Consider the following 24012-nt stretch of genomic DNA (forward strand, 5'->3'; position numbering starts at 1 on the left):
GAAGCCAGCTCCAGTAATCCTCTCACTGTTGCAATACCCATTTGTTTTATCTTCTAACCATAAATCCTTTAGGAAATGCCTCTCGAACAAAGTCGGTTCATTCTACGCAATATTGCCAAAGTGGAGACACCATTGAGCCTCGTTTATCCGACATCCAGGTTCCTAAAAATGCAGCGATAGGCCACTGGGAAGAAAGGAACTCAGGTACTCAGCCAGTCTCAATCAACTTCTCGAGGCGCTTTTAAAATATCAGTGATATGTCAGTTTAGTCATCACATGCTGCAGAACCTTGATTTTCTGGCACTAGCTCTGCCTGCTTAAAAGAGCGGTTGAGCATCAAAAACGGTTAGCAGCCATCATTTTTCGAACGAGAAGAGCAGGTCACCAACCATCCTCCAAGTTCGTCCCAAAGATGGTATTCCGATTCTCCGGGAGAAATTCCTTTTCACTGCAATCTTCGGCATAAATATAGTCCCATATTTCTTGCTCCGTATATTTTTTGAGTCGTGAGACCGTGACTTCCTACGATCAGTAGGGGGGCGGTCTTTAAAAAAATCTCAGTGGTCTTAGCCCACCTGGATCTCGCTGGGACACGACTGTTCAACAATAGTGGTCGCATATGTAGTGGATTTCTCCTCCCATTGCCATTCTGCCGGTCACGTGCCCTGATCTTTTGCTCAGGCTCAGTGATCCCAGATTTATTGGCTCTCAGTGGCCCATCGTGAGTTGGTGTCTGCGGGGGCTGTAACAGCAGGCAACTTAATGGCATTAGTGGACTTAAAATTGCACGTATAAATGGACTTCTATCCAAATTTTTGTTCAGAATCTCCGGAAGAGGAGTTTGATACATCGGCATATCTTAATTTCACCTACACACCTTCCCGTCGCTGCCCAACGCGGGGCATTGTCCAGATGGGTGTCACGTGGATCCGTCCCACATCGATTTCCCTCCGGATTTCATGAATCTCTTTTCCACCACCCTCTTAGCGACAACTATGACTGATTCACCAAACTGGGCACCCGACGCAAATCCACTAAAAGAGCCCTTTGGACAAAAACAGTGAACATACCCCATGCTTCTCTTCCGCTACTGGCTTGCAGCTCATTCTGGTCGCAGTTAGCAAAGTCTGCTCTTCACTCCACACAAAGCGCCCTTGGGAGGTATTCTTTGTGGCTCGTCGTTATTTTATTGTGCAAGAGCAACTTTGTTATCACTGAAGCTGACTATTACAAAGATTAAATGGTTAGTTTGCCTCATTTGATATTTCCCTGATTAATATGTTATCAGGCTTTCGAAGAAGAATCCCTCGATCCCTCCACAGATTTCAGTAACGTGCCCGAGAATCGTGTAACGATGATTATTGGAAAAGGCCAAATGGTGTACTGGCAAGGAAGCAATGTCACTGTTTACGAAGTCGATGGTGAAGGGAAGGAACAAATAAGGAAACTTGTTGGCATTCGGAATGGACAAGGGGTCGCTCGAGAAGGGGTTAAACTTTATGTTACAAAGGGGAAAGTGACAGAAGGCGTCTGAAGCGTCTCATTCATTATATTGTGACTTGCATTCTAGGTATATAGCTTCTTTTGTATTTCTAAGCCTCGAACCAGCCCAAGCGATAGGCTAACAATGGCGCCTTTCTCTGTGACTATCATCGACACACATTCAGTCTTCAGTTTACCTTCTTCCAACTCCCTTAGACGAATGCGGCTCTCCTTTATCGCTTGCTGTATTTCGGAACCGAACATTGTGGCAATAGCCTCATCATCCACACCTTTCAAGGTAACTTCAGAGTTGGGAACGGTCAGGATTGTTCCTCCTTCAAAGCCAATATGTAGAGAATTTTCTACCCATTTCACAGTCGCATTGAACAGAGCCATTGCAAGAGATTGCACCTTTGATTCACAAATATCCAGACTCAGTAGACAGTCAACTGGTCCACCCCAAGGAGGAAAAACGGTTGTTACTGATGCTTTCGAATATGTCTTCCCATTTATCGGAAAAGAAGTTGTTCTGATAGCACCATATATAGGTCCTTTGAAAACAGCAGCAATGCCTCCAAGGGAGGCATGCTCAAAAACTTCTTGTGTGTTGGTAATGTCTGTATCATTTTGGCAGTCGTCTGGTAAAAAGCGGGAGTCAAGTGTCGCAAGGTATGGGGCTGAGCGACAGCTTGGAACAGAGACTTTGTGCTTTTCGAATTCAAGACTGTCCCGGCGAGCTATTGAATCCCGATTAGGAGGTATAAATAACAAGTAGAGCTTTGAACCAACGGTGATCTCTTGGGGTTTCCTTATGAACGCCATTATCATCAAGGAACACAGAGTCTGGGTTCACTAGATGTCCGATGGGAGTAACAGAGCGATCGGCCTCGCCATTGTTGATAGAAAAACCGAGTTGAAATCTGGTTGCTTCACTTAAAGTTGAACACGGCGAAGACTCGCAATCTTCGCGTTGAATGGTTTGTTTTGCATTGGATGGTTGCTCTGGGCTTTATCAGTCAGGCTTTTTTCAAGGATAGCGAGAGGATTCTGGATGCCAAATACTTACCCTCCAAGAGCCCTGTTACTTGAGTATCGCCCGCAAAGCTGGGAAACGATGGATTGTTGATCAACGGCTGATATTCCTTCTCACCCAGCTTACAGACGAGCGCTTTCCGGTGGGCAATACTCATATCTCTAACCTTGTTTTGACCAAGAGCAATGGCGCACAAGCGTACGCCTTGTAGCCCACATTTTTGACGCACCTGGTGGAGAAAGAGTCGATACTTGTGATGATCAGTAGACTCTGGTGTATGATTTAGTAGAAAAAATGCCTCGGAAACTTGTCTGGAATCTTTTTTTCCCAGATGCCAGGAAATGCCAAGTCTGTGAGCAGCGTTCTCTACTTGCTTCCATGCTTCTGCACTGGTAAGTGATTTGCGAGAACGCCGTCGTCTGGCAAGCTGGGCCATGATGAGAAGGTGTGGAAAATAGATGGAGAAATAGGGAGGGAGCGAGGGGGAGCGAGGGGGAGAGATGGAAGGAGAGATGGAGGGAGAGATGGAGGGAGAGTTGGCATGCGTGCGCCGCATGGTTGATCGGCGCTCATTATTATCTCCTCCTGCATTAAAGCACTGTTGCGGCTGGGTCCGTAACAACTGTACTATTTCAATTTTACGAGGCAGATCTTACATGATGGAATTGATTGCCCCATTTTGAAATACAGCACCATCCTTCACTGGAGATATTATTGGGGCAGACACTTGACTCGGCGGCTCATTCTCTCATATTAATGGATCATCTGGAGGGGACATGGCACATACACGTAATTAGGCGCCAGATTGTCTCAAGTTAATGCCCTGAGGAAGGATCGACGACCAATGACAAATGTGGAAAGGGTCGGCGGCTGCATATTGTGTATCTAAATTGTTACTATTTGATGGTTGGAAATTCCAAGTGGAGCGGCGGCTGCCCAAACAGTGGCGTTCCTGGGATGACGTGCGGGCGCCTATTCTTTTGGAGAGGAAGGCACTATTTTTGATTCAACTTCCATACGTATCCACTAGTGAAGGCGAGGTCCAAGCAACCCGGTGGAGTACTTTTTAGTTCACCAATAGTGATTATTATCAGCTGTTCGCCCCTGAAACTCGACCAATAAGACTGATGACGTTGAAGCCTGCGTTGAAGATGACGGAGCAACTGGGGGCCAGATCCGCCAGTCTAAAGAAGCGGGCTCTGCGCCACTCGTGTTTCTTCACATAAAAACGCAAATCACAGGAGCACGCTAATGCATTGCTGGTCAACTCGTGCGTCTTTTTTTGACTCTGTCCCATATTTGTCTCCCTTTAGCCAATGATAAGTGACTCTTGACATGTGCCGCTGAGGCACGTATTATGTGGATAACCATCCTGCCTACATGAACCTCGTGATGCTGCATGCCGCATGGGCAAGGTTCCCCGCTCAGTTCATCCAACGTCGTCCATACAGAAGACGTGGCTTTCAAGCAAGCTCACATTTTACTAATCTAATCTCCCTCACTAACATATAAACGGCCATTATTCCTCAAGACTGATCATTTCCGTCCTCTCACGAGTACTTTGCGGACCTCCCGTTCCACGTCTGTTCTTGCCTATCGAAAATGGCTTCAGTCTCGGTCATCAAACAATCTGTTGTACCTGGCTTACACATGCCACCGACTTTGGCTGATCTGAAGCAGTCGTCCAATTTGTATGTTTTGCATTGATCTAGCAACTTGATTTACTAAAAATTACCAAAGGTACAATCAGCTTCCGTCGGACGAAGCGCAGCCGCCCCTTCTTTCAGATCACTCCCAAGAGATTCGAAATATCTTGCTACGCCACAATGTCCAGAACAAGTTCGGCATTCACCTCATCCATGGTCATTTTGAAATTCCGAATGATCAGGTGATGCTAGGACACTATTTTGAGAACCCCCGGGCTGCTGGACAAAGCCTATCCCTGTTGAAGATGTTGACACTGCCAATGTACATGGTCACATTTTCAAGCTGTCTACGGACGGAAAGTTGGAAGCTTATGAGTACCGGGAAGGTCCGCCGATCAATGTTAGCGAAGTTGATCCGTCTTTCTTTGAGGAACTTTTCGGTTACCTCCTTGAGCACAACCTGACGGACGTATTCGGGCTACAAGCATTACATGGATCGTTTTCGCCAATGATAGAGCTTGTACTGGGTAATTCTGGAACAGTAATGCTCAACGAGGACCAGGCTCAGTATGGAAAAGTCTACAGGGCTACTGGATGGAGCATTGATCATGATCGCGAGAGTGAAGGGTTGACAGACGGCGAGAAGCACGCTCAGACTACGAAGGGTACTCACAGGGTCTTTGTCGATGAAATCCCCCTTTCTACCATTGGGGAGCTGAAGGAGTTTCTCAAGCAGGAAGAAATCATTTTGTAGCTTGCCAGCTATCGCTCTCTGCAAGCCTTGCCGCGGCCTGTCTTTCTCTTCTTTAGATAACCTTGTCTTTGCCCAGATGTCAATCTTTAAACCAAATACATTCTCTGGTTGTTGAGGTCCTCTATTGTTATTATTCTTATTATATGGTTCGCTCGAACTCTCTCAAAGAACTGTTCAATAATCAGTCATCCAAGCGATGTAGAAATGCGTCCAAATATCTAATCGAAGAATCTTGCTCAGTCACAGGTCTTTCAAAAATTCCATCTTCCCATGTATATCCATAACGGAGAACCAATCCAGCCCGTTCCGCAGTTTTCATGGCATGTTTTTCATCATTGGAAATCATTCCCGCAATTTCGTTGAATGTATCCCAAAAAAGGCTCTCCAATCTGTCAGAATTTTTATAGTAATTCCAACCCTTAGAGTTCATAATACCAAGCATGCTCTGAAGCCCCCATAGAGACATCCCAAAGGGAAGAACTTTTGCTTCAGCCCAATCAACGACCCCCGTGATACCGCCTGCTTTGGGATCGACGATGATATTCATCTCACAGAGGTCAGCATGAGTGAGAACCAACGGATATGTGGGAACGAAGATTGTTGGAAGTTCTTCGCAAATCTTCGAGATGACGCCGGTGAAACGTGAAGGGAGCTGGCGTGAAAGGACGTCAAGCTTGTCTTGAAGGTCCGCTAGAGAGTGCTCGGAGGAATTAGGAGGCTTCGCAAGTCTATTGACCCACGAATTGGCAAAAAATCTAGAAATATTAGTCTCAGTCCCGCAGTACACTGACATTGAAAGTACCTTGCATAATCCGACACCGTTTTTTCTTGCCACGGAATACATTGAAGGGTTGCCAAAGGGACTTCGATGTAGGTTATTCCGGGGATCTTGTCCATGACATAGACAGTGAGTGAAGGGGATGGGCCTACAACACCTTTATTGAAGCAGGCGGGCACCACGTCGCCATAGATCTTCCGGGCGAGACCCAGTGTTTTTGTATCCAAGAGAGACTCGGGAACACGAAATTGTACAAGGAGCTTCCCAGCTACTACAGTGTAGCTGAATGCCCCTTGAAGTCGAACTGGCTCCACAGCTTGACCGGTAATCTCAGCGGCAGTTCGGTCACATTCTTCCTGCGTGACAGTGCAGCCAGAAAAGAAACGGTTGATGGTATCCTTGAGCGAATAACAAGACATTTCGGCCGAAATTGTGTTTTGCCTGGGACGATCATGGAAAACTCGTGTCGAAGGTAATCAGGCGTTGGTTGGGTCTTGGGTTATTTATTATGAACAGCATGGCGGTCAGACCTGCCAAATGGTAGGTGCGTGGAGATTAACGAAGGGGCCAATTGTCCTGACCAATGACCTCAGTGGCGTAATGCCAGTTGCCAGGCGCCTCGTGGTAACAAAGTAAGTTACGACTGATCTCCTGAAAGTCTGACTAAGCATCTTGGCTTCGCCAAGCACTTTGGACTGCTTTAGTTACTTCTTTCTCTTTCCTTCCCGTTGTTCTTCCGCGTCAAAATAATCATCTACAGTTGGTTACAAGGGCGTTGCGTTTGCTACGATGACGAGCATTTCCCATTCTTCGAATCCCGAGCCCCAGTTGAATGTTCAATATTCTGTTCCTGGGTTTTGCTTGCCACATCCCGAGACCGTCAAGGAATACTGCCTGAATCGAAGCAATCTGATCTTCTGCCAAGGTGTCACTATCGTGAAGATATCACCTGAAGTCGTTGTCAAGTTTGGCGCTCACATCGACATCATCGAGGCCAAGAACATGGTTCATGTTGCGCAAAACACAACTGTGCCTGTGCCCAAAGTTTTCGCATACTATACCTATGGTCCCATTGATCGTGATGTTGACGATTACGGAAGCCTTTACGATACCTACATCTTCATGAGTTTCGTTGATGGCGAAACACTCGACACAGCTTGGGATACTTTCGATAATTCCATCAAATCCCAGGTTTCCCAACAACTTGCGAGCTACATGCTGGACATCCGAAGTATGGAGAATGAAGGATATATTGGCTCTGTGAACCGTGGACCTGTTACTGATCATAGCCTATCGACTTCTTTTGCCAAAGGTAGGCTATTAGAAACACAACTGGTACCTTTTCTGAACTGATGATTATTTGGAAGGCCCTTTCAATTCTGAGCGCGATTTTAATATGGCGCTTATTGATGCCTACCAAAGGAATGCACCAAAACGCCACATCAGAAGTTTTCTTCATGGAATGCTCTCTCAGTCGCACCAAATCTGTTTTGCCCATGGCGATTTCCGGCCACAAAACATTATGGTGAAAGATGGAAATGTGGTCGCTATTATCGACTGGGAGTTAAGCGGTTGGTATCCAGAATACTGGGAATTCGCAAAAGCTCTACTTATCTGGGGATGGCAGAATGATTGGGCGGATTACTTGATGCAAATCCTTCAGCCGTATCATGCTGAATACTTTATGCATTCTTTCCTGATGGAAAAGTTACTGTATTAAGTGAGACTTGCCCGATGAATCTGATTGCTAGATAAAGGAACCTCTCGAAGAATCAGCACTCCAAGCCACTCTCAACCACACCTATACTATTTACTTGATTCCAGATCATCATAACGCGGGCTTTATCCAACCAGTTCTCTTTTGGCCTCCTTCAGGACGTCATCAACCCAGTCCGAGCAATTTCGAGGTGGCGGGGAAGGATTTTTGTCCGTGAGTACACGCGGGTCGTGAGGAACCTTCTGTTTTGCAGCGATTGCTTCGAATGCGGGAAGTTTTCCTTTCGGGATCTGAAATTGCAACGTAGAGCTCTTGTAGCTTTTCGTTCCCCGGAAATTGTATCCGGGCCGCGGGTCGTAATCCATGCCCAGGCCCAGATCTCCAGTGACATGATAAAATCTGCCGCGTCCTTGATCCACATTCTGTGCAGGAACAAGAGCAATGCCTTGATGATCGGGCTTGTCGCTTTGTCTAAAATAGACTCGGTAGACGTTGTATGTCGTCGTTTCGGTGGCCATGGTAAAGGAAAGATAAACGCTTTGGGTAGACAGCTTATTTTGTTGTAAGAATTTTAAGATCGTGGCAAGGAGAAATTCAGCTCTAATTTATAGGCTTCACTGGACATATTTCCATATTGGAGTAAGGCGTAGCGCCGTTCCATGACGCCAGTGGCTGTGGGATACGCTCTACATGGCTTTATTTAGCAATACCCAATAGCCAGTGGTTAGCCACCAACCATGGAGGCAATCGTTTCATTCGCGTTATGATTTGAGCCAATCCGTCATGCAACATGCAAAGCGCAGCACACGTAACCCCCCACAAAAAAGCCAGAAGACACAGCGCCTATGACCTAGTAGTCCTGAAACTGCTGTCTCAGAATACCGGGCCGCCAACTCGCATTCCCTACGATTCTGAAACCCGCTCGGTTGCAAGCTTCTCTATCCAGACACATAATAGTTACCTTGATGCCGATAATGGAGGTGTCAACTTACTAAGGGGTTTTTTCAACTGGACAAAATCGGAGGGGTAAGGTGTAGAAGCAGATATTGGAAAGACACGATTTGTGCGTGAAGCTAATAACCCCTTGGTGCCTGTGTTATCTATGACGGTGTGGGCCTGGACGAAATGGATGGAGGTCCCCGTTTCAGGATCCTGTGTCCGGATCGGGCTTTGTTCATCCCTCAGGCATCAAGACTGGACTGTTCCATTGGTGGATAGATAATCACCTGATTCGCTTGGTTTCAAGACAAGTCGTAGCTTATCACGTGGAACCACCACTTTGTTTCGTCTCATTTCTACCACTTTCTGGCGGTCGTTATTTAGTCATGGCTCCGTTTTATATTTTGGAAGCCTAATTTTTGTTATGGTAGAACCCTAGAGTTTCTATCAAAAGGTAAAATATCGGACAATAGCCTACACCTCCAGAGCCATGATTATCCTCGGAGCAGAAGGGCCTACTTGTACTTGTCACCCAAGCTGGTTAGGCAAACACCCCACTCTGTCTGGCCCTAAAAACCAACGTCATATTCTGTGCCCCGCGGCAACTTTTCACCACGCTCCAATTTCCCTACGAAGCGAACATTCGATGCTATAGGTGCGTCCGGTTATAACCATTTGTTTGCTCATCTGCTCATGTGGCTTTATTCTAGTGGACGGTTTTTCACCGTTTGCTTTAGGTTATCCGCTCTATCCTTACGCGGTCGCGAGTCCCGATCGGCTTTTTTTTTTCGGCGACGACTCAATCGGTCATGGATGACTTGGCTTCATTTCTAGGAAGCGCTAGCTGGAAAAAGGATAAGGAAAACCGGAATGTTTTTTTCTGTGACGATGCTGGCCTGGAGCCGTTATTGGTAAAGGCTTCCAGCGAGCTGCCTGATTATCTTCAACGACATGGGTTTCAAGTGTGGAAGGTATTGGAGGAGACAAAGTTTGTGGAAAAGGAGGGAATTGGAAAGCAAGGATACATCATCCCAGTCATGATTATCTCCGGCCACCCTCGTTTATTATCTGAGCCCTCCCAGCCTCTGCTTGTTCCCAATACCCCAACAACTTTTCACCGCGAGCCTGTCATCTCACCAGCCTTGTATCTTATTCTCGCTCTACCGCCGGCTTCGACATAGTACATGCTGCGAAACTATAAATTCTGCGCTATTGGCTGAGAGTTCGAACAACTAGGATACTGAGATGGGTTCCAGGGGAACATTAAAGGGTAATCCGCGGGAGTGACGGTCCGTTGTTGATATGGAAACAGTTGGGGGTAGTCTGCAGGTATTGAGGTGCATGTTGCTGCAAACGCTTGAGGGAAATCTGCAGGTGCAATCGTCGCTATTTGGTTGCTCGTGACACTCAGTGGGTCGGAATATTGCTTGTGGAAAATGAGACTTCATCTTTGACCTGAGGGTTGAGGGGTGGGCTTACAACTTGACCGTTTTGCCCTGCGTTGGAATGAATACCGTTGCCTATAGTCATGTTTCCAAAATGGGACATGTGCGTTTCACATGGTATCGGTTCCGTTGGTATATATCCGAGCTCAAGGCCGTGGGTCTGGGCTTGTGATACCATGAGGTCCGGCCGACTTTGTAGTGGCGTCTGAGTGAGCGAAGGCCTATAAGATGATCCTCTCACACCTTGCGCTAATTCCGTAGACGATTGTTCAGTATAAATGATGTTATGTGGTGATCCCACGGTGGAAGCAAACTGCTTAGCAGCTGATGTCCGATGTGGCGGGTTCTCTAAAAGATATGAGAAAAAGCTGTTAAAAAGTGTATAGAACATACCGGCAATAAGCTGATGAGATCGAGGGGTATCCGGTTGTGACCCACTGGATCCAGTTCTATTCGATTGTTGGTCTTCATCCACCAAATGAAAATTTGCCTCCGACAGTTGACTCTCCATCACTTGGCGAAGTGACCCTTGGATCGGTCCCAGAATCTTGGCAGCCTCGCCCTCTGCCAATACATGAAGGCCACGGGTCTGAGCTTCTTCGGGCAATCGTTTCTGCCTCAGATGGTCCAGCATGGCAGCTCGTCTAGGGTTCTCCGCTGACTTGGGAAGTTCCTTGGTCCAGCTATAGTGCAGTTAGTAAAAGCAGCTCTTCTTGTCTTCAGGTTTCCGCTTACATCGACTCACCACCCTCTTCAGGGAGGAGATATAATATTCCTAACCCTCCAAGATCATTGGCTAGTAAACTGTATCGTTCTCCTAGGCCAACCCAGTGTCGTACACGACCTTCAATAACAGTAAATGAGTCGTTACAGCCCGAATTCCTTATAACGTGGGCTATGAAATTCGAAGCATCGTCGTATTGGTACTGGGTACCCGGCTGTACGGCTTGCTTCAAGCGGAAGAATACCACATAACAAACACGGAGGCGAATTTTCCCCATCTGATGTTGATATTCACAAGACACGAGTTTTTGGTAGAAATCAGCGAGCGAAGACGGTTGTGAAAAGGTTGGGATGTGGCAAGGGAAAGGCAAAAGTTGGTGAGCGCTTGGAGAATCTTGTATGGCCCCTGGACTGCTCGTTGGTGAATACACAGCGAAAAGCACTTCACGCTTGTCCTGAAGGTCTTGGACGACTTGAGGAACCTGAAGTTGTCGTGAGGAACGCGCAATGGCCTTCTTGATAGCAGGCTGACGCGCATGGCGTTTGACACTCGGTCCAGGAGTTTGATGGATGTGCTCAGGAACATGTTTGTATATCCTTCGTGTTGCTTCGACGTTTGCCTGTTTGGATTAGGATTAAAGGTTTTAATCAATATTCAAATGAGCCTTACAGTGTCTTTCCAGAATTGAGACCCATCGAGTTGATGCTTTCCCTCTTCTTCAGCCTTATTACAAGCAAAAAGAAGATTTTCCGCCAATATCCTGCTTTCCACGATACCCATGGTGGTTGCTGAAGTCGAAAAAGGTCGGGACGACGGATCGGTGGGTAAATGTGGAGAGGTGGGAAGAGGGAATTGCTCCTCCGTACAAGCTAATCGATCAATCATATGACTGTACTTTTGCCAGTGGCTGAGTTGGCGAATGTTGCATACGAAATGCCGATCTTACACAAGTGGTGGGGTACCATATGCACAAGCTTAACCCGATTCTGAATAGGTTTTCTGCGCAGAAAACCTATTCAGAATCGGGTTACGCTACTCCTTGTGCTTCTTTTCATAGCTAACCTGCCGTCCTCTTTCGACAGGCACTTTGGATACTCCAAGGTATTATGAATTACTTGCGTGGCGTTTTAGGCATGACTTTGAAAGCAAAGAATATACTATAGCCACCGAAAAGCGCTTCGGTGCTGGCAGGCAGTTGCTGCATGTATACACACCCATCACTCGTCGCATGCATCGCCTAATCCTACTGATCTATTTTGCACTTGAGGGCGAATGAAAATAGGCCCGTGTTGTCTACCAACAAATAGGTAAATCAAAGGTGCGAAAAGCGAAAAGCAAGCGTAATTTGGAATCTCATGCGCACAACAAGTCATCATCTGCAATGGGAAATAGATAAGTTTCTCATCGGTCCCCCATCAAGCATCGCTAGAAAGTGAGCCAAGTATTGGATTCAACAAAAAGTCATGGGAGGCTTTGAAATTCTTCAGTGAGCCACGAGGTGTATAATTGTCGTATCGCGCATGGAGGGTTCTCCAAAGCGCATCATCGATGGGCTGCTCCAGAAAACGATCGAGGGCCCAGGATGGCGGGTACTGAGATGCATCGTCATACAAACTTGCATCGAAATGCCAAGCTATATGGGACAATTTCCGGAGTGTGATAACACTCACAGTTTCCACAAGTGTCTTTGCCGTGGCCAACAAGATTGCGTCATCGATTGGTATGCCATCTTGGTCATATGCCATTCGCAGAGCCTCGCAAGCTTCTAGAACGTATATAGCGTCCTCACTGAGGCTTTCACGTGGAAGCGTTCCTCCCCGGTAGTATGGGCTAGCTTTCGAAGCCAGCACAGATCTCAAGGCCCATGCTGCCGGAACTCGGAGTTCACTGCGTGGTAAAGAAGCCTTTCCAAGTTAGAATAAGAACGGAACTAGCGGGTAGGCTTCCTACTGACCATGTCTGTACACTAACGATGATTCTTTGCGCGTAAGAGATCAACAATAAATTGTAGGCATTGTCTGATATTTATAGAAGGATATGTGCTTTCTTTTATGCTGTCGTTAAGTTAAAAGAATCTCTCTTCCACAAGTCAGGACGGCCCTGACTGAAGTCAATCATGGCCTGCATCCCGCATATCACACTTCTACTTCCAAACTGGGTTTCATCTCTCTTTTACTCCCCAAAAAATTCATCATCAGCCCTGGGTACCCAAGAAGAACAGGGCAGGGATAGGGAAGAATTCCACAATATCCTCCCCGATAACCAATACGACAGAGCAACATACAGGCCAACGCAAGCAATGACTCCCCAAAACGTATCTGTTTCAACAGATATAAAAGTTCGATCAAGAGATACCATATCATTGTCCGAATCTAATCAAGGTGAGAGAAGAAATCAGGGCCTTCATTCACTGTGCTTTGATGCAAGCGACTTGTTCTCTGAAGAGACTTAGTAACCTCTTACCTTCTAATACTTACAAAATTCAGATGACCGATCTCAGAGAGGATCCACCTACTCAACGCAATCTTGTGGGAGCTCCGATAGTATTATTGATCTTCCAACTCCTCCTCCCGGCATATCAATTGTTCCTGGAAAGCTAGAGATGTTGTACCTCACGAATGATAAGGATGGATTTTCCATATTAAGTCCAAGATCATAAAGCGAGAGAGACTGTTTTGGGTAATCATGATGTGGATCCTATACACCTTCAGCTAGATACATTCATAAAAAATGAATTAGTTGAGATTCTTCATTTACTTGTTTTATATAATGCCGTTTTTAGCGGCACATCATCTAGGCAATTAATGAATTTCTACCCGACTAAGGTGCTCTCCGGTGCTGCGATAACGACGTAATGTCCATCCGTTGCGACGAAGAATCCTTTTGGTCACTCGTTCAGACCAAGTTCAGTAGTTCCAGGAAGCGGCCCGCGAAGAAAACAAGGCTTGAAGGCGGAGGCTACTGTTTATCCCGCAATTGTACGAGATAACTGATTGCCTCTTGATCTGTCGAAAAGTGTTGAATCTTCCACACTAGCTACAATAGCTCGTCGGTTGTTCCACAGCGAATCTAATTGACTAATCTATGGAGAGCAGCTTGGGTGTCTGCTATATAAGATTTTCGTCTTCGATCACGATTCGGCTCGTATATACAGTAGCAAGCCTTGGCCGCACAGCTCGTACATGGTGTTGTTCCCGAGCACTATATAAAATTCGTTAGTTTAATCCACCAGGCTTTGGTCTTATACTTCTGACCTTGGCCCTTTTTTTCTTGCATTCTCTGCAATCCGTAGAAGTATTACGTCGCCGTTTATCCGATGAGTCCATGTTTAGAACCGGGTTGTTGGAACCTTCATCTGTACCTACGAGAATTCGAGTGAAGCCACCCCAGACATTACCAGCACATATGCGCCCACCAAAGCCGCCGTATATAAATTGGATGGTTCCAACTCCAAAAATTCAGATCAAATAGAGACGAAACCGCGCTCTGGCCAATTTGCTGGTGAGTTTGTCTTCCCGACACGGATGGTCGATACTGTCTCCTAATTTGCATGGTCTCGGGTAAACAGGCCTCGAAGAAAAATCTTCACACTCAATGTGTACCTCAGATCCGGAAATATTGGTGCTTCCTGCTATACCTCCATACGTTCATCTCCCTGTCAGAGGGGAGACGGTTGACTTGGACGCGAGGAGCATTAGTTCCCGAAATGGCAAAATCTACTTCTGAGAAAGATATCATTGCCATGACGCCAGAGACGGTTCGTACAATTCAGATTCGAGTAAGTCCCCATTAAATCGCGCTCTGCTTTCTCGCCTGACAGCATTTTCATAGCCAGGGCTTTTGGATATCGCTCTGTTGGCCCAGGTGAAAGAGTTTCAGCATTTTGGGGGGGTAATGTACAATCACAACACAGTTGACAGTCCGGATATACTTTTCTTGGTCAAATACTATAATGGGGAGGGCGGCGTCGTTCGATGTGGATCGTGGATTTATGGAGAACCAAGGTGTATACGAGACCACTTCTGGTTACGTATAAAGATCTGTCGAGCGAAAGAATTGGTGCCTTGGGACTTGCTGTGGGAAATGAAGCAAATCAGAAAAGAGAACATGCTTCGTATCGCGTGGCCAGTGAATATCGGCCAGAAGCAGACGTCAATGGAATAGCAAGGGAATAACCCTTCTTTTGATCTTTCGAGAAATCTACCTCTAATTGACATGGCCAAAAGTCGAGAAAGGAATAGCTGCGCCGTTCGAAATATCAAGACATTGGCTAACTACCTAAGATACACGAGTTAAGGGTTGCTCTGTTGGCAATTCAATTGCGCTGCTTGTAATTAGATGTACCTCACGTGAGGAGACAGGACCGACTCTGTTCTGTGCATGAAAAGACCTAGCTTCATTTGGGTTCTAGATAACCAAGATCAAACTATCCAAGAAGCCATGGACTCTACATGAATGCGGAATACATCCGCTCAAGTTCAAGTTTCGTCTCAAAACTCTTCGGAGAGGTACTCGTTATACTACAAAATAACCTAACATAAACTAGTATAATGCCGAGAAATAAGGCTTACATATTTATGGGGGAATCTGCTTCTGTATATATGGCAATCTATTAACAGTTTATGTAGGAGGATTATCACCGTTCACTATAAAATAAAATCTAGAAAAAGGGAAAATTGCATTCTAATATGCATTCAGATCAGACTAGCGTACACAAGGAGCTATCTCCGACCGTTGTCAGGAAGTTCAATCATATCAATTTGGGAACTCCTCAGTCGCTCAAAAACATCAAGGATGATCTCCTTCTTGTTGTCAAGAATGACAAGCCCTTTGTGAGGATTTTCTGCCTTGTATGGAAGAGAATCCCGGACTTGTGCCTCTGTAGCCCAGCAGAAATCCATATGCTCACCCGGAATCAACATGATGACGCCGTCTTTCGGGCCGACCGCACACTGCTGTTCATCGCACCATGTTCTCTGGGGCTGTAGCTCTTCATAGACGTCCGCATGGAAGGTGCATCTGGCCATTAGAACGTTTTTGTGGTTGAAGAGGTTCAAATACACGTGGTTAGAGACATGTGATACACGCAATTTGGTCTCCTCTTCAGTCTCGCGAATCGCAGTGGCGAGTATGTTTTCATCAAGTTCGTGACTTCCTCCGGGTGTCTCCCAAGTTCCGCCCCACGAGTTGGCCTTTCCCAATGTATCGTCCCAATATGCACGCTGGCATAGGAGAACATAGAGGTTGGAGGGATCACATGTGTCACGACAGAATATAGTCGTACTGGCGGAAAATGACTGGATATAGAGCTGTTTCGCTTGAAGGGTGATTTGAAGGTTGGCAAAAGGGACATCGACTTCTTCGAATGGAATGGCTAGGAAGCCCATGATCGAGGAGAGTGGAGGAAAGACTTCTTGGAAAGCAGGAAGGAGAGAAACTTCCAAGGTTGGGAACTTAGGAAGAAAAGGGTATTAGAAGCAATAAATATCTTAAATACAAGACCTGGACCAGTCTGGACACCGCTCTTCCACGGTGCATGAGCCCTTGTGCAGGCTGACCGTGCTTGCCACCTAATTCGGGTCGCTACCACACTTCATCCTCAATGCCATGTCTCGCGACACCCCGTCGTCACTAATATTTTTTTTCTCTTTCTTTCGATATTTCAGTTTTTCACAAACAATTCATTTTTGTCTCGGGTCATTGGTCTTTTGACTTAAGAGTATAGGATAACATTGGGTACAATAGGGGGCAAGCTTGGACCTGGCAAGAAACCCCTGCACGCACCCGCTGATCAAACAGTCACTGTTCTCGATGCGCATCATCAATTCGCCGCTGGGCCGCCGACTGGCCCTGCCTTCTCCTTCGAAACGCCGTTCGAATCCCCTTACTCCGAGCCTTTCGATTCCTCATACCCATCGCCGCATCGTTAACCTCGCGGAACTGCTCCAGCAGGCCGGTTCTCACCATGAACCGGGCCACTGGCTCAGCTACGTCGCGATGGGTCAACAATTTCTCGACCCACACCGCTGCCCTTGGCCTTTTCCTTCCATAAAATCGTCAAATGGCAAGGTCGATATGAGGCCCGGGCGAGTTATTGCCAGGGACAAGAGTAGCTGCTTGTCCTTCTGGGGTTCTTGAGACAGTCAAACGACTTGGTATACCTGGAAAGCTAGAGACGTTGTTCCTCAGGAATGATAGGGTCGCAACATCCACGCATTGGCTTCGGTAACAGACCAGGCGTAGCCGTCCTTCAGCGCAGGCCTCAAGCGAATCTGACTGGGAGCAATGGTGAGGCCGAGTCGGTCATCTAGCAACCATTAGATAAGCCGCTGAAACAATGAAAGTGCAGGCGTAGATACGAATGTGAGCCTTTAAAGCCTCGCGACATTGCTCTCTGAGCGAAGCTCACTTCGCGTTGCTCGACAGACCCATTCCAGTAGAGTTTCTGTGCTTTAATCTATCGGCTAGTCTACAACGCGGAGCAGGGCCCCTTATGTACTGGGAATTAGCGCACAAAGAGCCTTTTTTTTAAAAAAAAAAAAAGAAATGCACCAATTTGACCGCTGGCGGATAACCGGGGCTGTTTATTCTAACCACCACCGAGGTTATGCACGGAAGGAACGCTTACGGGCGAATAACTTTTCCTTCACCTGTCTGTTGTGATTTGTGGTACTTATCTCATTCAAGGATTGGACTTGAGATTAAGCCTCCAGCGCAGCAGACAGCTCCGTATGGCAGTTTTTATCTGAAATAAACACCCAGAGTCACGCAGCGTGCTACGTAGGTCTAATTCCAACTTGAAAAAGTGCAGCCGACAATTCCTCAAGTTGCTGCGAGAACAATTCTCTACATTCATCACGATATAGAGGCAATTGAGCCAAAGATGCGCCCGGGTTAAAGCACACACTCGTACATTCCCGAGTCCATCGTGCCCTCTGGCTTGGCCTTGGTGTTCACCAGCATCGGTTACTCTTGAAAGCGATCCACGGCCAAAATTGAGGGTCGGTTTCGCAAGCTACACTTGGAAGCGGCGTCGCCGCCTTGGATCTCAGGATAAATAGCCCTGCAAGACCCAGCGAGGATCTGTATTGCCATTATGAACATTCAGAATTCGGAAATATGGGCAATTCCTCTCGCAGACCAACGCGCCGCAGCACCGGAGATGTTTCTGAGACAACTTCGTTGCTAGCCAGACCCGCGAATACGCCTTCACCAAGATATAGAGGGCCCACTGACCCAAGTCAGCACGGGGAAGAGAGGGGGGCGTGGGAAGATTTTACACCCATCCAGCTAGTGTGCGAGGGCAGACCACTTTTCAACTGCGGCTTCGGGAGGAGTACTTTGACCCCGGACTAGCAGATGCATGGTGGACCTCTCACAAGACTTATGACTCGGGCTGCAGGAGCGGGGAGCAGCAGGCTATCACCCAAGAGCAAACTCGACAGAACTGGCTTCAACGACTGCGCCCAAAGCCACATCGCCAAAGCTCACCTCCGAAGCGTGGAAAGGGAAACCGACCGGCTTAGGATAATTACCTGTTGCCTGGAGCGATGTGCTCAAGAGTAGAGTATTCGTCACCCGAAAGGGGTGGACTAGCCCCCCAATTTTGATGCTTACCTTGAACTTGATACTCAACCTGCCGAAGGCTCCGTACTGTAGAGGACAACTAAGACAACGTAGCAATTAGAAGAACCGCAAATGGCACCCTGCCTCGAGCGACACGAAATTCCCAAGCGCAACATTCGGGATCATGGAGTATGACAGTCAACAGTATCCGAATAATGCGACACTACGATCACCCTATCACTCTCTTAGAACAAACTCGACAACATGGCTACCCATTTTCTACGTCTTCTCAAAGACTTCAAACGCAACTAATGGTACCCAAAATTGTGATGACTTTGGCTATATTATGTACATCGATAGAGGCCCTAATTCTTACGTTTTACTTTCAAGCCATACCTTAGCAGTATCGTCCAGTACCTCTTTCATTAGAGCCGTCAATAAATGACGGTCAAGTATTAGACCACTATCCCCAACACCACAGCGCCGTCTTCAGGGCTGTTTGAGGATGGTCCGCACAATCCAATGCGATGATAGCGAGCAGGGTGTGATGCCAGGAGAATCAGCTACTTGTTTTGAACATCGTTTACATTAAGTTAGGATTCTGACCTCACTATTTTGATACGGAAAATGACCGTCTGCATCAAAAAGATGGACTCGTAAAATTGAGTGACATACATAGCGCTTTACACTGCCGCGAGATATTGTTCTGCTTCTGCAAGCTTCATCTTTCCCATTGGGCTCTGTCTTGTACCCAGTGTCCCGCTGGTGTCGCAGCTATAAAATAGCCACTCCTTCCTTGACAGGAATGCTAGATCAATTAGGTCCCACCACGGCCCATCATGGAGAATAGCAGCAACCAGTCAGAGTGGACAGGTGAGCAAAAGCAAGAACCTACTTGCACGCAGTCTACCGAGGCAGGATCTCTCCATGAACATGAGGCGACAGTAATTCCCAGTGTATCGACTCAAGGTCTACAGCAGCAGGTAAGGAGTGTGGTATAACTCAGCGGACATCTCTACTAATAAACTCTCAGTCAACTGCGTCACAACTGGTTGACAGCGAGAAACATGCCATGAATGCGCAGCCCTTTCAACCGCTCGTCGAGATGTTGCAGCGGCTGGACCAAGATGACCCGAAATTTGCCGCCCAGGCTGCGCGTCTTGTCGGACTCTACCGACGGCTGTGGGAGTCCTGTGTCTCCAAGCACGTTGACAGTCAACGTCTTGGGGAGGCAAACCGACAGCTCCGCATCACCAATTTCCAGCTGCTCCAGGAAAGCGCGTATCTAAAGCACCGGCATAATTATCAGGAAGCGCAGTTAGCCGTCTTTGAACACGGACTGGCTAAAGCCCGAGAGGGCATTGCCGGAGTGCTTAGCGATTGGGACAATTGCTCGGCGGGGGAATGGGCTGCCCCAGCGGAAGGTGAATTTCAGGAGGTTCAGTGATTGTTGTTTGGCTGATCTGCTAGATGTACATGAAAATGTTCTTCTATTGTGCACCACATTTGATGTCCTTTTGACCTTGGATTCTTTGCTGCATCTACGTCTGCCAAAACGTCCATCCAGGAGTATACTGGCACAGAATTGATATCATTGTCTCTTGATTATTTCCCCAGAAGCAGCCAAAGATATACGGGTCGATCTTTGCGGGAAAATGTCTCCACCAGTCATAACCGTCAGGATCCGCAATATCTAGCAGCATGCCGTAAAAGGAGCGCCGATGGCCGTCAGTCAGACAGGCTGAATGGCTCCCTGATGGTAATGTGGTTTCTGGGGGAGCTCGTACAGCCCTAGAAATGATGAGAGCGAAATTCCAAAGGATAGAAATGGATAATTGGAGCTGTATACGTCAGAACAAACTGCAAGAGAATTATGTACAGGACCATCGGATATACCTCAAGCGACAATAGCCAGCAGTCTAGTGCAGCCCCCGCAATTGCAATAGACAAAATGGTGGTAGCTAGCCCATAAATGCCGAAAGACATGATTTTGAGTTGAAGTCGACCATTATGGCCGGATAGTGCCAGTCGAGATAGCCACCAGTAAGAAGTCGCTATTCCTAGGTAATCGAAAAAGAGAAGAAAAACCACGATAAGCTGCAAAGGAGGATAAAAATAGGTGCCTATCAGGACGGCCGTGGCTTTGCCCGAGCTAGAGAGGGCTATCAGCACAATGCAGCAGACTTGTTTATGCGGCAACTGTTTATCGGGCGCAATCCGAGGTTCACTCAGAAGAAGGTCCAGCCGGAGGCCCTAGCATGCATTGGTCAGCCGGACTAAATCAATGCATCTTGCTGTGCCATACCTCCAGTAAAGGCGGCAATATGCTGGTCATTCCGGTCAAAATGTGTATTCCTGCCGAGAAATGTCAACAATCACACAACAACATAGGAATCAGGCTTGAAAGACCAGTCACATTTGTGTTACTCCAGTTCAACCCTACGGACACGGCAAGTAGGATAAACATGAATGTTGACAGTGCGAGGTCAAGCCGTTGGTATAGCACGTTGCCGGGAAAAGTGCGGTGATTCGACACGAGTCGGCAAAAGCCAATGCACAGCAACACTGTAGCCAGAATTGAATGCACTATCTGTGGGATGTGCATATCCGCGTTGAAGCTGATCGAGTCCGGGAAAGCGAGGGCTTGTTGAATTTGTGTGTTTTGATGACCACCCGGGATAAACGCACTTATAACCACCCGAGGCGTTTGACTTTTCTACGCCATGACTTAGCACTCCTGATCTAACGATGTGCCTTCAAAGGCATAGACACATTTTTTAAGCGTCCGATTGGCGAAAAATATCTTATCTCACCTCTCTCGCTATACCCACTTGCTGCTCCTGGGACCTTCACGTACTCCTAGGAGATGTCTAGGTAGCCCTAGAAACCACAGTGTGCTCTCCCAAAAAAAGATACTAGGCTCCGTTTTGGTATATAGAAGTAGAGGAGGGTCAGGAAAGGCCCGACAGGTACATAGAAACAGAACGGTCATCAGGACTACGAGTTGGGATGTAACTTACTGGAGCGGACGGAGAAGTCATTCGGACAAGGAACGGCTTGTTTTCTGAATGTGAGGGTGGGGGACACCTGTACTTATAGTCACACGCTGCATAGCTGCCGATAATTGGGCGGCTGGGACAGTCTATGAATAAATCAATCAATCAATCAGATACTAGGCTCCTCCTAGGAAACAAGGGGTTATTCCTAGGAGCCGACGACCGGTGCTCCCAGGAACCAGTCCATTCCTAGGATCCGCCATCTACTACTCCTAGGAGGATACTATAAGCTCCCAGGAAGATTTTATATTCCTGAGAGCCACCGCATGTTTTAAGAAACAAGCTACGCGCTGGCGGACGACGAGCTCCCACCTCCACGTGGTGTCCGCTGGGAACTCTCAGAGAAACAGTTTGGCTGTCTCCGAGTGCCAGGAGGAGCTCAACGACGCGACTATCCCCCTTTCTACGTCGCGCCGACGCGCCGAAAACCGAGCCTCCGAACCTCACGAAACACCAAACATCACAGCCCCAGTACAGCAGAGGGAGTCGTGCCCCCCTCACGTACGCCCCGCGATGGAGAATGGAACTTGAGTCACTCCATTTGTCCTGCCCGACAATCGTTTACGGCGCCGGAGCTCGAAGAGTATGCGATGCGGACGCGAAGCAGAGGACGGATATGACCAACACAACATGGCCACAACCACCAACAGCAAAGAACCCACGCCCAAGAAGACAACCACACTCTATCACAACATCCCGACGCGTCAACATCGACCTCCAACCTCACGAAACACCAAACATTATAGCCCCAGTACGGTAGAGGCAGTTGCGCCCCTCTCACATACGCCTCGACATTGCTCAACAAATGGACATCACAAAAACAACACTACCAACACCACCAACAGCTCAGAACTTTAATTCGGAACATACATATTTTCCAACTTCACAGTTAACCTGTGTCCTAGCAGACGGTTACTCCAAGAGACGCGTCCCGGACGCGTCTTTTGTTGCGAGAACGTCTACACGGCCTCAAGTCAACACAGACCTGGAACACATCAAGGAGCAAGCCACAAACACTTCTACTGCCACACATACGGTAACATCGGCACTCAATGTAGCACACGCCAAACATACGGAACCGACAGCCAAGACCATTACAGGACGGGCCCTCCGGGCAGCCCATCCACGGTGCTCAATTTACCGCAGACGAGTGATTATTGTCAAACAGAAGCAGAGGAGGGCCAGGAAAGGCCTGACAAGTCAAAGATACAGAACAGTTATTAGAACTATCAGTACCGGAGGGTGCAACTGCTGGGAACAGAAAGGGGAAAGCACTTCGTGAGAGGAAGAGCTTGATTTCTGGATGCAAGAAGCGGGAACACCTGTATTTATAGTTGTACGCTGCATAGCTGCCGATAATTGGGCGGCTGGGACAGTCTATGAATAAATCAATCAATCAATCAAACAAGCTACGCGCTTGCAGGGTATCGAGTACACTGAAGTCTGTTGAACGATCCGAGGAGCGCCTCATGCATTGACCATTCCCCACCCCGTCGAACCTTGTAAACGGCCTAAAATTGCAGGCCGTCACGCAATAACTAATTGAAATTTGCGAGAGTATTTAGTTGAGTCTCCCGTCCTAGAAAATATTGTTCTCAACGACACACCAACTTTCGGAATACCACCTCCAGCGCTATCTCCAGCATGGCCCCACAAAGAAACCATGCTGCTTTGAATTACCCAAGTTCATATCAATGTGGGTTCTCCTAGAAGGGCCTTGCTAAATCAAGTAACGTTAGAAGCCTGACATAATTTCCCAACAGCAATGGCACAGGTCCGAGCGGATCGAGTCAAGCACTTTTCGAAGAAATTCACACCGAGACTTCACGGCATGAAGACTTCTATACAAAGACGCTACAAGATAACGCCAAGAGAGTGTTTGAGCTGGAGGACGCCGTCTGGGTTTTGTTGCGGGACATTGAGACTCCGAAAGGGATGTCTAACAACCAAAAACGGCTCATCAGTCACTTGCAGCACGAGCTTTCATTGTAACGGAAATCTCACGCAACTCTGGAAGTGACAAAATCGGAAGAGATGCGCTAATGCGCTGCTAGGGCTCGACAGCTCTGAAGATTTTCATCTGGTGAGGGTCCATCGGAATATGTATATTATGTCTTCTAGGATTGGCAATTAAAGGTTTCCAAAGGGAAATAAACCAAGGAGAACGAATTGATACAGTATCGTCTGAGCAGGAGAGAGAATAGTCTTTAGGCAAGAGTAATACAAGGTTTTCAGCAAGGGCCATCGTCCTTCATTCAGATAAAGAGTAAAACGCATCGGATTTAAACCACGTCTTCAAGCTAGTCAATTTGTATGGAGGCGACACCTGTCTTCAGCCGCAGTTAGGGAAAATCTGGGGAGGTGGGGGTAACAACTGCAACATGGCGTGGCTTAATGGTCGTCGTTGACGACACGGTGCTTACGCAGACACCGCCGCGTTTGTCAATGACCACAGGATCAGTGGCGCCATGATGGGAGGTGTTGTCCTGCACGTCCCTTCTGATATTGGTGGACTTGGGGGTTGACTTGCCCCTTGTCACGGTGAAGGTTTTGGTTTCATAGAAGGTGACACCCACATGGACTGTACAGCTCGTCTCGAAACTGGTGTCACCACCTACACTATTTGATTGTTTCTTGAACCCCAATGCCAAGACCCACTAGTCTATATTGGGAGTTTGTCTAGAGTATTCTTGTATGTGGGTCCCGTATCGTTCCTTACGGGAAATACCTAGTGCCATAGTGGGGTGTATTCACTTGTAATTATAATACGCCAGACACCTCCATACCCCACCTTGAAACCCTTCTCCCTTGGTTCAGGAGACCTAAACAATCAATCACGAGTGATCATAGCAGGATGGCTCCAAACCTCGCC

At 47.4% G+C, this 24012-nt stretch overlaps 7 protein-coding genes across 7 annotated transcripts; 3 read left to right on the top strand and 4 right to left on the bottom strand.

The window, feature by feature from the left end:
• Nucleotides 1–4117: 4117 nt before the first annotated feature.
• On the top strand, nt 4118–4915 carry NUU61_001426 (uncharacterized protein; the record flags this gene model as incomplete). The annotated part of the gene is made up of 3 exons (XM_056652008.1): nt 4118–4206; nt 4256–4377; nt 4428–4915. The coding sequence occupies 3 exons, from the start codon at nt 4118–4120 to the stop codon at nt 4913–4915; spliced, it is 699 nt and encodes a 232-aa protein (XP_056515275.1).
• A 181-nt stretch (nt 4916–5096) lies between these two features.
• Nucleotides 5097–6112, bottom strand: NUU61_001427 (uncharacterized protein; the record flags this gene model as incomplete). Its single annotated transcript, XM_056652009.1, has 2 exons — nt 5097–5670; nt 5718–6112. The coding sequence occupies 2 exons, from the start codon at nt 6110–6112 to the stop codon at nt 5097–5099; spliced, it is 969 nt and encodes a 322-aa protein (XP_056515276.1).
• Nucleotides 6113–6230: 118 nt separating this feature from the next.
• Nucleotides 6231–7413, top strand: NUU61_001428 (aminoglycoside phosphotransferase family protein; the record flags this gene model as incomplete). Its single annotated transcript, XM_056652010.1, has 4 exons — nt 6231–6233; nt 6287–6325; nt 6465–7005; nt 7061–7413. The coding sequence occupies 4 exons, from the start codon at nt 6231–6233 to the stop codon at nt 7411–7413; spliced, it is 936 nt and encodes a 311-aa protein (XP_056515277.1).
• Nucleotides 7414–7535: 122 nt separating this feature from the next.
• NUU61_001429 (uncharacterized protein) lies at nt 7536–7928 on the bottom strand (the record flags this gene model as incomplete). The annotated part of the gene is made up of 1 exon (XM_056652011.1): nt 7536–7928. The coding sequence occupies one exon, from the start codon at nt 7926–7928 to the stop codon at nt 7536–7538; it is 393 nt and encodes a 130-aa protein (XP_056515278.1).
• A 7311-nt stretch (nt 7929–15239) lies between these two features.
• NUU61_001430 (NUDIX hydrolase) lies at nt 15240–15905 on the bottom strand (the record flags this gene model as incomplete). The annotated part of the gene is made up of 1 exon (XM_056652012.1): nt 15240–15905. The coding sequence occupies one exon, from the start codon at nt 15903–15905 to the stop codon at nt 15240–15242; it is 666 nt and encodes a 221-aa protein (XP_056515279.1).
• A 3251-nt stretch (nt 15906–19156) lies between these two features.
• NUU61_001431 (uncharacterized protein) lies at nt 19157–19531 on the top strand (the record flags this gene model as incomplete). Its single annotated transcript, XM_056652013.1, has 1 exon — nt 19157–19531. One exon carries the CDS (start codon nt 19157–19159, stop codon nt 19529–19531), a length of 375 nt encoding a protein of 124 aa, XP_056515280.1.
• Nucleotides 19532–23482: 3951 nt separating this feature from the next.
• NUU61_001432 (uncharacterized protein) lies at nt 23483–23878 on the bottom strand (the record flags this gene model as incomplete). Its single annotated transcript, XM_056652014.1, has 2 exons — nt 23483–23754; nt 23869–23878. 2 exons carry the CDS (start codon nt 23876–23878, stop codon nt 23483–23485), a joined length of 282 nt encoding a protein of 93 aa, XP_056515281.1.
• Between the last annotated feature and the right edge of the window lie 134 nt (nt 23879–24012).

This window comes from Penicillium alfredii, assembly GCF_028826965.1.
Source record: "Penicillium alfredii strain IBT 34128 chromosome Unknown utg000002l_segment0_segment0, whole genome shotgun sequence".
Lineage (NCBI taxonomy): Eukaryota > Fungi > Ascomycota > Eurotiomycetes > Eurotiales > Aspergillaceae > Penicillium > Penicillium alfredii.